This window comes from Dermochelys coriacea, chromosome 5, assembly GCF_009764565.3.
Source record: "Dermochelys coriacea isolate rDerCor1 chromosome 5, rDerCor1.pri.v4, whole genome shotgun sequence".
NCBI classification, from domain to species: Eukaryota; Metazoa; Chordata; order Testudines; family Dermochelyidae; genus Dermochelys; species Dermochelys coriacea.
In genome coordinates, this window is record NC_050072.1 from 70,232,295 (window position 1) to 70,248,070 (window position 15,776).

At 37.5% G+C, this 15,776-nt stretch overlaps 1 protein-coding gene across 7 annotated transcripts in view; it reads right to left on the bottom strand.

Moving 5' to 3' along the window:
• Positions 1–225: 225 nt before the first annotated feature.
• Positions 226–15,776, bottom strand: part of PJA2 (praja ring finger ubiquitin ligase 2) — an 89,892-nt gene continuing 74,341 nt past the window's right edge. For all 7 annotated transcript variants that reach the window (XM_043514892.1, XM_038402760.2, XM_043514894.1 and 4 more), the window contains 3 exons: positions 2,091–2,205; positions 1,646–1,767; positions 226–896 (listed from right to left, as the gene is read on the bottom strand). In XM_043514892.1, coding sequence (XP_043370827.1) covers positions 771–896; positions 1,646–1,767; positions 2,091–2,205 — 363 coding nt within the window. In that variant the 3' untranslated portion in view covers positions 226–770. The remainder of the gene's footprint in view (positions 897–1,645; positions 1,768–2,090; positions 2,206–15,776) is intronic.

Genomic DNA, 15,776 nt, shown 5'->3' on the forward strand with positions numbered 1-15,776 from the left:
GGCATCTGACTCCCATTGACTTAACTCTTTAGACTCCTTTGAAAATCCCAGCATTACATTTCAGACCCCACTTATTTATTTATTTATTTATAAGACAGGCCATATGCTCAAGACTAGTGCAAATATTTCTAAAATCTCCACATTGTAGTATCCATAAAAGATAAGCAGTAGTTCACACATATGGGAAAAGAGTATTATGGAAAAAGTCATAAGATAAAAAAAGTGTATTATGCAGTTTATTTCCAGTGAAACCAAATTTTACTATGGCTGTGATCACAGAACGTCTTCACATTTGATGCAAATATGAGAGATCAATTACAAAGTCACTTGATGCAACTATCTGACAAAAACAAAAAAACAAAAAACACATTGTTCAGTTATATTATGTAAAACAGGTTATAAGCATAACTTTAATAAGATCCAACTGCACTGCAGTTGCAAGAACTTGAACACATAAAGTGCCACATTAATGATCATTCTTTTGACAAATTTAACATAATACAAGCTTTAGATATTACGGTTAACAGCAAGATTTCTACAGCAGAAAACTGATGCAAATTTTTCTAACTTTCAGTTTGAAAATTTTAGCTATTATTGTAAATCTAAACAGTTTAGAAAGTCTTACATTCTCTTTCTAAACTAAAATATATACTATATATAGCCTTTATATATAATATATTTTATATATAATTGTTTTCACATTGTAATTAAAACAGAAGAAATTTACATTTTTAGTTTGCTGGGGCAACATCTCATACCAGAGGTTAATTTTATTGTGTTCCTGCAGCACTGTGGACTGGAGGGGAATCATGATCAGAGAGAAAGGAAGTAGCAGCAGCTGCTGCTTCAGGGAGTACAGGTGCAAGCACATGACGACACACCGGGCATGTTCCTGACTAGAAGAGACAAAAAGAAACAGGTTAATTGCAAAGTGTGCATGACTCTACACGTTTTCCAATAGCAATTCTCAACTGCTTTATTCACCCATCTTTTAAATGTCTCAACCACTGAGGTTTTCATCCCTGTGCTGAGGAGAAAATTCCACAACCAAATAGACCTCAGCCTAAATTTTCCAGTGCAATTTAACGTTATTACTTCTAGTTAAATTGCTCTGAACCACCTTAAACAATTCCTCATCTTGAGTGATGTTGCACTCTTCACTCTTGTAGTTTGCTATTCTCTCTTCCTAGGTAAGTTATGAAGAAAAAAATTAAATTAAACAAGTTTAAGTCAATTCCTCCAATCCAAGAAGAATTTTTTTATCTAACCCATTTAAATTTTCTTTTTTCCTCCTAGTAATGAGAAGCACAGTATGGTGTTCTAGGGGTTGGTCATTCTAAAGAATATTGGTACCATCACTGCTGCAGTTCAACATTAGGGCTGTACACACATTGCAAGCAATGTCTAAATTGTTTATGGGTCCTGTATATATTAAATAGTCAAGACTAATCAACTTTGCTCCTTGCATACTCCTATAGATTTCTTTTCACTACCAACAAAACTGTTTCTTAAAATATTAAAATAATTCAATTAACTATTTTGTGAAAAAATCTCATAATAAGTTTTCAGAAAAAGTTGCATGTTGTTCTAACTAAAAAAGCACAAATTCACCACTAATCATGCAAGCAAGCAAAGGAGAACTCACCTTCTGTAACCAAAGTGTTACACAGGGTTTGTGAAAGAAATGATGACAGGGCAGCTCAGTTATTATTTCTTCTTTCACATACTCACTGCAACAGATAGCACAACATTGCTCCTGACCAACAGCTTGAGGGGAAAAAAAATAAAGACACATCACAAATTTTAAAATTTAAGTTTAATTAAAAATCAAGTGAAATATGTTAAGAAGATATCAGTGGCTAATCATAATATGATACAGTTTACCAGAGTAAGCAAGTCATTTTCCAAAGGGCCCTTATGTTCTACTCGGAGTGAACAGATAATTTCTGAATTTACCACTCAGTATTGTGCTGCGTAACAGAGTGTCAGTTTCCTTTAAATACTGTATGTACACTACCACACTATAACAAATTTAAGCTTAGATACATTTTGCAGGAATTTAAATTTTTAGTGGGCTGCTTTTTCCATACCATTGTGATTTTCTGTAATAATAATCTGTGGCAGACAGTCTATGCTTTCTTTGCTGGCTGGTGGATGAGCTTGCTCAACATCCACTGCAAGAGACTCCAGATGTGCCAAAGCAGTCTAAAAAGGAAGTTTTTTTAAAACAGTTACATTTCCTTATTCATGACAGAGATACTTCACATTTAAAAAACCCAACAGACCAAAAAAAATTAATATAGCTATTGTGTTACTTTATTAAGCAAAAGGGTTATGCAAGTTATGTAGAGCAGCATTACTGCTAGATTTTTACAGGTCAAATGGAACAGAAAGTTAATTGATTGGCTACTTATTTCTGGATCCCTGGTTTCAAATATCAATTAGGTTATTAGCAAAGAGAGTTATGGTCTCAAACTACTCCCTAATAAATATTTACTCGTATCATACAGTGGCTGAACAAAATGGCATGAAAATGTCTTTTCAGGAATGATTTAGAGGATGCAGGAGGTCAGAATTGACTGTTTCCTTAATAACACACTGCTGTTGTCACCTTCTGAAAGCAGTACCAATGGCTTCAAGTTAACAGATTTCCCAGTTTCAATTACAACATAGCCCAAAACTATAAACGAGAAATTAAGTCCATAGTAGTGGGCTTGACTATGTATCAGCAGCAATACTAGTTTTCAGAAAGAAAGCAGAATCCATCGAGGTCATTATGTGGATGAGTGACATTTCAGGAAGACTCAAGTAATGCAAGGAGTAGGGATATTTCAGTAGATGGTACTCTTCCCTGTGGCTAGCTACTCAACCAACATATAGTGGTGAGTGGAAAAGCACTGTACTCTTTGAGGAGCCATTTCTTGGTTAACACTTACAACTTAAGATCTTGACCAATACAAGGTCATTAAAGATCACCTTTTCTAAGAGTAAGGAGTTAACACTGGTGTCCCTGACCAAATACGACATGATTAGTCACATTCTGTCCAACTAAAATTCATACTTCAGTTTCAACTAGATACAGTATTCTTTATTTTCTGACCTTAATTTATGTAGCATAACATAAAACATGTTCCATCTAATGTGTAGCTGCTTTTCAGTGCACAGAGAAGCGGTCCCCATGTAATATTTACTTACCTTATAATGACGTTGAGAGCCTTAATCAATTATTTGTAAAGTATTTTACAATTCCTGGATGAAAGGTACTGTAGAAATGTACTGGTATATTTATTATTGTTTTCTTATTTCCCAACTTAAAGAACATTTATTGTACTTACAACATGAAAAGCCGAAGCAAATGAACATAATACTGAGCTATTATACGGAGTGGATGACATGTTAAATAGATTTTACATCTTAAATATAGAAAATCCTTTAAAAAAAAATTTAAATCAAGCTAGAAAGCCAAGAATACTGGAATAATGGATCACAGGCAAAACCACTGAGCAAACCAGACCTTGCAAGTCTGGAAAAACAGATTTTAAAGTCAGAAGCCTATATTCACTGGACCAGCTGAATTCCGCTCAGCACAAATCCAGAGAGGGCGGAAACAAGGATGGCATTAAAGCCACTTTTGAGGGTCCCCAATGCTAGACCTCACATAAATGACAGCAACTTTTTGGCTATGCTCTCACTTGCTAGTTACCATTGGCCCCAAAAATCTATCCTGGCAGCTGAGGATCACATAGATATAGCAAGCTCCCCTGTCACGTTCCTTATGCTGGGACCAAGGGAAAGTGGGATTGTGCAGGAACTCATAGACCTCTTTTCAAGTAGCTAGTATGGCACAAGGCTGACTGAGCAGGAGAGTGAATCTGGAACATAAATATTTTATTAAACTGGCACCACATGGCTCTTAATGCCTAGTATCTTCAATAATTATGATACCTCTTTCTTTAAAAAGAGATTCTTATTGGGAAGTAAATAAATATTTATCAATATATATTAACTCAAACATATATTTCTGTATACGTAACGTGACAAACGTTCAAACACAAATAAACAAAACAAGTTAAGCCATTTTACACTGTGTCTCCTTGATTCTTCCACCCAGAGACACATATTTCATCACTAACAAGCCATCCATCTTATCACCAAAGAGATAAGCACAAGCTATTCATAAAAATACATTTTACTTTTAAGAACAGCACACTAAACTAATAAATGACATTTGAACAGGTTCCCAAGTTTCAAAGTTGAGGTTCATCAGAAAGATATTGGAATATGCATATCTAATGTGGACTCTGACTGAATACTTGGCAACTCAGGTCCCTAGTGTTTAAAATAAGAAGTCTGAGACTGAGATGAGGCATCAATTTAATAAGTTTTCAAAATCCAGTAAAACCAGAAGAACTACTTTAGATTTGCATAAGAACGTACTTAGGTCAAACTGCAAATTCTTCAAATTTCTAAGGCACTTCAGCAGATTAAAGCAAACTAACATCTATTATTCCCCAAGGTGCACACTAGATGATAAGAAGAGACATAGTACAACCCCCTACCATCCCCCCACCCCATCCCCCAACTTGCTCTGAAATTTGACAGATTTCAATTTAGGATAGACCTAACAATAGTCTTACAATAGAACAATAGCAATTGAAACTGAACAGCTAAGATGCCACTTTAATACATATATGTTATAGGCATGGATTTGGGGGGGGGGGAGTCAGCATCCAATTTAATTATTCTAATGGACACAAAACTCATTAGGTTTGAATACTAATATTTAAAAAAAAACTTAAATACTAACATAATATTTACAGAAAATGTTACTGAGATCTACAGCAGCCAATTAATTACTAATTAACGTAAAATACAAAAGGGGAAAGCACTCAATACACTAAACTAAGGGACTACTATGTTGGATTATATCTGGATTTACTTTGAGTGTGTCCATCTCAATCTTTAAATAGGGAGAAAGTTTACAGAACCAAGTCCAACATTCTAAAGGGTTAGAATTGGTTTAATTTATGTTCCTATATAAGATATTATCTTTGAGTGTTAATCTTCAAAAATGTTTAAATCTTTAAATGCAGTATTACATAACATAGTTTTAAGATGAAAAAAACATCAAAAGCAAGAAATGGACAAGAAATTTGGGAAATCATGAAAATAAAAATCTGAAGGATGGCGTAGGGAAGGGGAGGAGGGGATAATAATTTGTTTGATCCTTTTCCCCAAGCCTAAATATCAAAGTAGTCCAAAGAAATGGCTATCCTGAAGCTACAAAATGTAGTCGTGTATGTTATTAAAAACAGTTAATGAGAACACCTGGGAATCAACCTCAGGCCTCTACTTCCTCCCCGACTGATGCATTTCCTAATTATTGCTTATTTTAAAGGTTTTTTTGCACCTCCTGTCTATAGACTTCCAGCCAGGTTTCCACTCTCATCCTCCTATCTGAGCCTACAACCCATCTTGTACTCTGAAATGAGTAGAAGGACATACCAGCACTTGTTCTATAGCTTAATTAGAACAGGTGGAAAATTGTCACAATGGTTTATAAGATTAAGTTTACTGGACACTGAAGCGGAGCTTTCTTTGACATTCAGTAAGATTCTGGAATCTATTAATAAAAAATTGGCTAATCTACCAATTGATAGAGTCGTGCTTAATTGTGACAGCTCAGTCTCTCCCTTTCCCAGAGTAAGATAAACTTGGATTTTTGCAATACTACAGTTTCACGCCCCTTTCAAGTGCTCCTTAGCTACAGCAAATTGGTTTTGCTAGGTAGAGAGATTTTCTGAATAACTTCTGAGCTAAAATAGACTTAGATGAAAGTTAAGTTGTCACGGGGAAAGGTATCTGGCAAATGAATTTGCTAGTTCAGATAAGGAACATTAGAAATTTTGGGACGATTGAGGAAGGGGGTTTAAATAAATTAGTACCTCTGAAAGAATGAATTGCACTGTCACAAGACAGATAGGATTTTCTTGATGATATCATTAAAATCAACCCACTAGTTCCTCAAATATCAAAAAATCGTACATAGTATTTCAAATCAGTGGTTAGACCAGGGGTAGGCAACCTATGGCACGCACGCCAAAGGCGGCACGTGAGCTGATTTTCAGTGGCACTCACACTTCCCAGGTCCTAGCCACCGGTCCGGGGGTCTCTGCATTTTAATTTAATTTTAAATGAAGTTTCTTAAACATTTTAAAAACCTTACTTACTTTACATACAACAATAGTTTAGTTATATATTAGAGATTTATAGAAAGAGACCTTTTAAAAATGTTAAAATGTATTACTGGCATACGAAACCTTAAATTAGAGTGAATAAATGAAGACTCAACACACCACTTCTGAAAAGTTGCTGACCCCTGGGTTAGACTTTGAGAACGCCCTTAACCCCACATGCAAAATGCTGCCAAACTGTGATACTCTTGGACACCTCATTGTATTTGACAGGGAGCAGCCAGTCTTCCTTTTAAGCTACAGAACAAAATGCTATTTACTATCCCATATTCAACATATTTCCTACATTCCGTATATGTAGATAATCAGAAATTGCCGATACCTGTAGACTGTGATAAGTCATTTCCATGAACATGCTTGTTACCTGAATTTGAAAAGACTCAGGTTAGTGAAAGGGAGTGCAGGATTCTTAACTGTTTATACCCCAGAACAAGCTAGCCTAAAAGATTATTTTTCTGAAAAATGTAATTCCAGGGCTGGAATGTTTGTGGGCATTATGACAGTGATACTAAATAGGAGAGAAAACCTTCGTACCATTATGCCAGTATTTTGAGAAATGTAAGTCATTCTCTGTTCCAAGATTTTTATTTTATTTTACTTGCTTCACATCAATTTTAGATTTTCCAATTGCATGGTGCACCATTTAAAGGCTCTATCTACAGGGACCTAAAAGCAAGATAAGGAATCATTTAAACTTGGTTTGAAAACAGTATCAGGAACATTAATTTCTAGCACTGTGTGCCTAACTAATGTGGAATGGTGCTGCACCTTTTCTACAGTGTTCTACACTAAGTAGCTTGCCTTAATTTAGGGTAACACTAGCCAGCCAAATCATGTTAGACTCCATCTTCTAGACAGGGCTGGCTCCAGGCACCAGCTTTCCAAGTAGGTGCTTGAGGCGGCATTCAGAATGGGGCAGCAGTCCGTGTCCCACGGTGGCAATTTGGCGGCACCCCCACCACGGCAGCAATTCGCTGGCGACTGCTTGGGGCAGCAAAATTGGTAGACCCGCCCTTGCTTCTAGAACAGTGGTGGGCAACCTGTGGGCCCATCAGGGTAAGCTGACTGCGGGCCACGAGACATGTTGACGTTGACCATCCACAGGCCCCCGACAGCTCCCAGTAGCCCGCGGCCCACAGGCTGCCCACTACGGTTCTAGAACCTTTTGTAAGAGAATTTAAAACAGTATTTCCCGTTTCTAAATCAGGCTATGCTCATCAAACATGGGACCTTAGTAGATCAAAAACCAGATGAAAGCCAAACACACAGTCCTCTGGGTAGCACAGATTTTCAGTCAGTTTCCTTTTCAAGTTCCAGAAGGTACATACAAAGTTCTCCCAAAGGAAACCAAGCCATATGTTGGATAATTCTTGATGTTTTCTGGCCAATTTTTGTAACTATCTTGAAGCTCAGAGTAGAGGTGAGCCATCTATAGAATTCTGATTTGGAGTACATATCTTGAGATCGTCTCAAAATCCCTGTTGTTTCTGGTATAATCAAATAATATAGATGTAGTTTTTTTTGCTATTTTGAAAGTCTCCTCACCACTTTAAACCATTTCTGAAAACAGTTGAACAGCTTAGAAAATATTCTGTAACTCTGAATGTAGTAAGTATGCAAAAATATATAGGATGCTCTACTGATCAGAAATCTTCCCAATATAGCTAGATAGTAGAGGGTAGGGAATTTAACATATCTAAAGATAACATGATCAGAGATTAAACATTTCCTACATTCAGAAAACCAATGCAATAAGTCTGTTCTTTTGGACAAGGGGGTAGCAAATGACAACCCTTGACATATGCCAGATTTTCAATTCAGTGAAAGAAGCAGATACAACTGATAATCAAATCAGAAACAGGCAATATCCATTTTTCAAATTGCTTCATGGATTTAAGTTTGGAGAGGAAGACGCATTGACATTAGCCATATTAAAAGGAAGAAGCTCTTGGAAGAACAGAGTTGGGCAGAAGTGCACTGGGTCAAGTTATAGAATTTAAGGAAGCGATCTACTAAAACATGATACCTATAGTCTCCCCCTCATGATTACTGGAAATGCAAATTTTAGACGGATATGCCAATAGGTTTTTACCAGTGGTTCACATGGGTAGCTATTCTTTACATCATAAAATGTTTAATGCAAAGGTGTACGCGTATATTAGGACTCAAAATCCTCAAAATTACTCATTTTCATTAGGCTCGGTTATTAATCAGAATGCTGATATTGTTGTATTGGTTTCTTGTCTTATAAGAAGTTGTAGCCACTATTATAATAAATCAGGTTTTCTGTACTGATGTTAATTATGTGTGAAAGTTTGCTTCCTTCATATTGTGAAAGCCAATTCCCTTCCAGCCTGGAAGGTACATATTACACATGTAGGGTTGATTCTTGGCATTAATAAAATTTTTAAAGTCTCCTCAGCACTTTAAACCATGTCTGAAAACAGTTGAACAGCCTAGAAAATATTCTGTTTGGGAATAAGAACCATTCAAGAAATATATGTTTGCTGATGATGTTCTAAAGAAAGGCACACCAGAGAACTTCCTCCAGTTCTTAAGCACTTGGATTCAGACAGAGACTGTTGAAGTGATAATCTCACTTTTAACAGAAGTAGCTTCTTCTGCTGGCGTAGAAAAAATATTTTCTTCCTTTGGACTAATTCATTCCAAATTGAGAAATTGTTTGGGACCTGAAAAAGCAGGAAAGCTTGTTTTTCTTTTCCAGATTATGAACAAACAGGAAAATGAAGGTGAAGACAATACTTAGCGGCAGAAGCCAATATTGTACGTTTCTCATGTTGACCTGGCTGACATAGTCGACTTGTTTATTTTTTAAAAAAATGCCATTTAACTATTTTAGTTAAAAACAATTTTAACAAAAACAAATCTGATTTTTAAAAACTTGAATGTTTAACTAAATTCAAAAATTCAGATGCTTGTTTTGTTAAAATATTATATGTTTAATGTTGAAGAAAAAAATCCAGAATACATAACGTTGTTGTTTTAGCTAAATAAAACAATTTAAATGTCTGTGTGGTGATGTTCTCCTAATACAGCATGGCAAGAAAATCCTCACAATATTAATGATGATTAACCTGTTGAATTGGAGATATTTCTCAAGTCACTGGGAGGTGAACTACCTGCTTCAATTACCTTTGGTAAATGAAATAACCAAACAATCATTCATTTTCTGATATTGCTGTAAAACTAATCTGAAAAGTTTTCAAAATAAATCACTTTAAAAATGTATAGTGTGTGCCTTCTAACAATTAAACCTACATCTACCTCTGAATTGTGAAGACTATGTATTAAGGTTATAACAACCAACAAGAAAGCACTTTTATGTAGAAATCCATGATTAAATCGAGTTTTCCTGACTAGTGATTTAAAACATGATTTAAATCAAATCCACCCTGAACAAAAACCTGTGACTCAGTAAAGGAATAGCAGAGGTAAAGCAATTTGTCTCCAGTTGAGATGTGCTGTTAAGGATCTGGGTAGAGCTGAGTGGTAGAGGGCCTAGAGCAGATGCAGAGGTATGACTTTTGTTTGGATGGCCCTGACTTCTCGTGGGTCTTAGGGAACCTAGGTGGCATGGGAACAGAATCACTGCTGATGCTACAACCCCTGTCCCCTGATTAAATGAAGAAAAATGTGAAGGGATCCTCATGGGGTTTTTCATCTCCCAGATCTCCTCCCACGGCTATTACCAGGAGAGGACTGAAGAGGCCCATGATCAATATATTAAGGGAGTGAGCTCTAGACAGAGATTTAATATATTCTCCATGTGTACTACAACAAATTAGTCTATTGAATTTACCCCTTTGAACTAATGGATTGGTAGTCAAATGATGTTGTTCCTGCATTTACAGCATCACATACCAGGCACTCACTGCAGCAATTACTTTACAACAGTACATTACACATCTAAAAGCACCATTTAGCACTTCTTTTGTACAATGTAACCTAAGATTGAGGTGTCTGGGAACATAGGAATTGCCATAATGGGTCAGACCCATGGTCCATATAGTTCAGTATCCTGTCTGACAGTGACCAGTATCAGATGTCAAAAAAAGGTGAAGAACTCCACAGCAGGCAAGTGTGGGATAATCTGCTCCTCACATTAGGTCTCACCCTGACCTCTAACATTTGATCTTTAGCCAATCTGAATCTCTTCCAAATCTTTTATGATCATGCATTATAATTCTGACTAATTATTCTGATATATAGATTATCCAATTCCTTTTGACATTTTGTTAAATTATTGGCATCAACGATATCCCATGGCAGCAAATTCCACAGTTTAATTACAGATGGAGTAAAACATTTATTTTTATCTATTTTTAATTTCTCATCTTTTAATTTAATCATATGTTTCCTTGTTCTTGTGTTATGAGACAGGAGAAAAGTCCCTAATTCATCTTCTCTAGACCATTCATTATTTTACATATTTTTCATGTCTCCTCTTATTCTCTCAAGCTTTTCAATCTCTCTTCATATGAGAATTTTTCCCTTCCCTTCATCACTCTTGCTTTTCCCTGAACCCCCCGTCCCCCCATTTTGTAATATTCTTCTTGAGATGGGGAGAAAAGACTGTACACACTATTCCAGATGAGGTTGCATCACAGCTTTATATAAGAGCATTTAATATTGTTTGCACTATTCTCAAACCTTTTTCTTATGCACCCTAACGTTTTTTTTTAAACTACAGCTGCACATCAAGAACTCTTCACTGAATTATCTATAATGGAGGCCAGGTCGCTTCCTTGAGTTGATACAATTGACTTATAAGTTGTTTAATTTTTTCTTTCCAATGTGTATTACATTGCATTTATTGACAATGAATTGTGTTTGCCGTTTTGTTGTCTTTTCTCCTCACTTATTTAGGTCTCTCTGAAATTCCTCACAGTCCCCTATGCTCCTGACTATCCTATATCACTTTATGTTATCTACTCACCTCTCCACGCACTCCCCTCTCCAGACCCTCAATTAAACTACATGGGACCTCAAAATCTTATTTCGACAGGAATACCAAACTGGGCTACACTGTTGAATTTTAGTTTTGACATGAGAAGGCCAACTGCTAAAAGTTTAAAGCAATGCTCTGTATGATGCTACAGAGAAGAGGTCATCTGTTGTCTACCAGAGCAAGATAATTAAGACTGGAAAAATCGCCACCTTTTCTTAAAATGGACCTGAGCCAAATCTAAAGCAGAAATATATCCTGCACCACTGTGGGATCAAAGGGCAAAAAGAGGAAAAAGAATTTAGAATTAGGGTTAAGCAGAAATAATTTCTGGGCATGAATCCTACCATTACTGGATGTTCCATATTCCTAGAACAGTTTGAACTGTATCTATATGAATGCATGATGGCTATCGTTATTGTTATTGTATTGGTTGGAGATTAACTTCTCTTAATGAGGAACAGCAAAGTATTTTAAGAGTTCATTTAAAAAATATTTATTCCCTATGTAGATACTTACAGACTGGCATCAAGTCATCCCATAACATGTTAAGCTAAACAGACTGAACTCCTTGAGTATCACTGTTTTTTAATCCTTCAATCATTCTTGTGGCTCTTCCCCTATCTAATTTATCAGCTGCCTTCTGGAATTTTGGACACCAGAACTGGACTCAGTATTCCAGCAGCAGTCACACTGGTGCCAAGTAAAATAATACCTCTCTACTTCTACGCAAGATCCCCCCTGTTTATGCATCCCAGGATCCCATTAGCTCTTTTGGTCACAGTGTCACACTGGGAGCTCATGTTCTGCTGATTATCTACCATGACTCCCAAATCTTTTTCAGAGTCACTACTTCTGCGGCTAGAGTACCCCATCTTGTAAGTATGCCTTACATTCTTTGTTCCTAGACGTATATATTTATACTTAGTCCCATTAAAACACATATTGTTTGCTCGTGTCCATTTTACCAAGTGATTGAAGTTGCTCTGTACCAGTAACTTGTCCTCTTCATTATTCACCACTCCCCCCCCCCCAATTTGTATGTCATCTGCAAACTTTATCAGTGATTATTTTATGTTTTCTTCCAGGTCGTTGATAAAAATGTTAAACAGCATGGGACCAAGAACTGATTCCTGTGGGACTCCAGTGGAAACAGACATGCTTGATGATGATGATTCCCCATTTACAGTTACATTTTGAGACCTAACAGTTAGCCAGTTATTAATCCATTTAACGTGTGCCATGTTAATTTTATATTATTCCAGTTTCTCAATCTATATGTCATGAGATACCAAGTAACTGTCTTTTCTTCTTCAAGTGGTTGCAGATCAGGTGACTCACAAGCGAATGAGTAGGAGGTGAGATCAGAGTCTACTTGTAGAACAACTGCAGAACTGCCTTTCCAAAGTTTGTATCTGATCTAGCTCCTCAGCCCCTGACAAGCCCCTCAGTACCAAATAGGTGGGCAACCTCAACTCTGCGCCCTAAATTGGAAGAGGTGCAGAAGAAGGTGTCAACAACGTCATGTCTGTAATAAGTTCACATGGCGCAAAGGACACTGAAGAAGAAGCCATCACACCTGAACATTCCTCAATTAGTAGACAGTCAGGAACAGACAGGCAAAACAAGTCTGATACTGCCCTATACGCCAGAGTACCAGAGTCAATAGTACAGACTTTGCACGTTGGTACCAGAGAACAGGTAGATATCCCTGCTCTATCTCATGTATCAGATGAATCACGATCTTGGTTTGCACTCCTCTTAGAAGGGGAGAAGAAACCTCTCCTAGCCCTGGTCCATTTTATGAGATCTTTGTCTAGGAGGACCAGAGGAAGGGAGACAGTCTCTCTTCCTCCTGGAAGAGGAATCCAAACCTGGCCCAAACAACGGCTCGTGCTGGCTGAGATGCCCACTAAGGGGTCTGGCAATCTTTGGAGGTCCCTGGCACTGAAGCAGACCTCATGGTCTGCTCCAGAAGGTACTGCTTCAAGTGAAAGCTTCTGGCCATCTGCATTTCTTTGCCTTTCTCTTCTTGAATGACTTGCAGATTTCTTTAACGTGCCCTTCCCCAAAAAAGTCTGAGGCCCACTATAAGGGTTTGCTACACCACACAACAGTGAGGGCATCACACCAGGCAAAATCCTAACTAACTATTAGTAAACTAAACCTAGAGGTACTACTATACGAACTACAACTAACAACTATACATGGGGGGGGGGAACCACAGACAGCACCATGAAACAAGGCCTGGGTAAAAACCAAAACGAGCACTCTGACTCAAGCTCTGGGCAGTGAGAAGGAACTGACACAGGTATGGGTAGGAGCACCACCTGTACAGATACTGCTTAGCAAAGTTCTCCAGCTTTGGTGTGCTGGGTGAGTACATACCTAAGTGGAACACATGGATGCAAACATGAAGAAAAACCTCCAATAACAGGAATTCCACAACCTCCCTTGGTAGCCTATTCCAATACTTAACTATTCTTAGATTTAGAAAATGCATCTGAAGAAGTGGTGTTTTACCCACGAAAGCTTATGCCCAAATAAATCTGTTAGTCTTTAAGGTGCCACCAGACTCCTTGTTGTTTTCTTAGATTTAGAAAGTTTTTCCTAATATCTAACCTAAATCTTCCTTGCTGCAGATTAAGCTGATTATTTCTTGTCCTACCTGCAGTAGGCATGAAGGACCACTGATCACTATCCTTTTTATAACAGCATATTTGAAGACTCATCATGTCCCTCTTCAATCTTTTTCTCAAGACTGAACATACCCAGTTTTTTGGGTTTTTTTTAAACCTTTCCTCATAGGTCAGGTTTTCTAAACCTGTTATAATTTTTGCTGCTCTCCTCTGGAGTCTCTCCCATTTGTCCACATTTTTCTTTAAGTTTGAGCACCCAAAACTGGATGCAACACTGCAGATGGGTCCCCCACAATGCCAAGCGCAACAAAACAATTGCCCCTCGTGTCTTACATATGACATTCCTGTTAATACGCCCCATGATGATATTAGTCTCTTTTGTAACTGCCTCACATTGCTGGCTCATGTGCAATTTGTGGTCCTCTATAACACCCAGCAGTACTATCATCTAGCCAGTTATTCACCCATTTTGTATTTATGCATGGGATTTTTCCTTCTTACATGTAGTACATTTAACTTTACTTTATTTAATTTCATCTTGTTGATTTCAGACCAATTCTTCAATTTGTCAAGGTCTTTTGAATTCTAATCCTGTCCTGCAAAGTGCTTGCAATTCCTAACAGTTTGGTGTCAAGTGCAAATTTTATAAGCGTAGTCTCTACTCCATTATCCAAGTCTTTAATGAAAATATTGACTAGTACCAGACTCAGGACAGAACCCTGCATGACCGCATGAGATAGGTCTTCCTAGTTTGACAGCTAGCCATTGATAACTATTCTTTGAGTGCAGTTTTTCAACCAGTTGCATATCCACCTTATAGTAACTTCATCTAGACAACATTTCCCTATGGGACCTAGGGGAACATATGGGACTATACCAAAAGCTTTACTAAATCAAGATATCTCATATCTACTTGCTTCACCCCCATTCACTAGGCCAGTAAACATGTCAAAGAAAGTAATTAGGTTTGTCTGGCATTATTTGTTCTTGACAAATCCATATTGGCCGTTACTTATCACTCAATTATCCTCTAGATGCTTACAAATGGATTGCTCAACAATTTGTTGCAGTATCTTTCCAGATATTGAAGTTTCCCTATAAAAGACATGTACTATACGCCCCTTCCAATCCTCCTGCACATCACCCATCCTCAATGAGTTCTCAAAGATAATTGCTAATGGTTTAAAGATTGCTTTAGTACCCTATCATGAATTTTGTAAGGCCTTGCTGACTTGAATACATCTAAGTTATCTAAATATTCTTCAACCAGTACTTTCTCTATTCTGACTTGTATTCCTTCCTAGTCTTTGTTAATATTAATTTTGTTAAACATCTGGTCACCATTCACCCCTTTTTAAATGCAGACTGAGGTAACACGGGCATTAAACACTTCAGTCTTCTTGGTGCCATCTAGTATTAGTTCTCCTTCCCTGCTACTTTAGTAGACCTACACTTTCCTGTGTCTTTCTTTGCTCCCAAGGTATTTATAGAATCTCTCCTGTCTCATGACCGTTGCTAGGTGTAACTCATTTTGTGCCTTAGCCTTTGTGATTTTGTCCCTACATGCTTGTGGCATTCATTTATATTCATCCTTAGCAATCTGGCCATGTTTCCACCTTTTGTAGGATTCCTTTTTGATTTTCGGGTCATTAAAGAGCTCATGATGGAGCCATACTGGCCTATTACTATTATTCTTCTTATCTTTCCTTTGCATCAGGACAGTTTGCTGTTGTGCCTTCGTAGCAGAGCAATGACTCATCAGCCTGGCACATCCTGCTGGTTGTCCTGGAAATTAGCTCTTTTCCAGCCTTGGAGTGCCCTCCGCCAGCTGGTGGCTCATATGCCTCAGGTCACTGTGTCCCTCCCAGACCCCAGTGCCTCTTTAACTTGGGTTCTGCCCCAGCTGTACCCTCACAC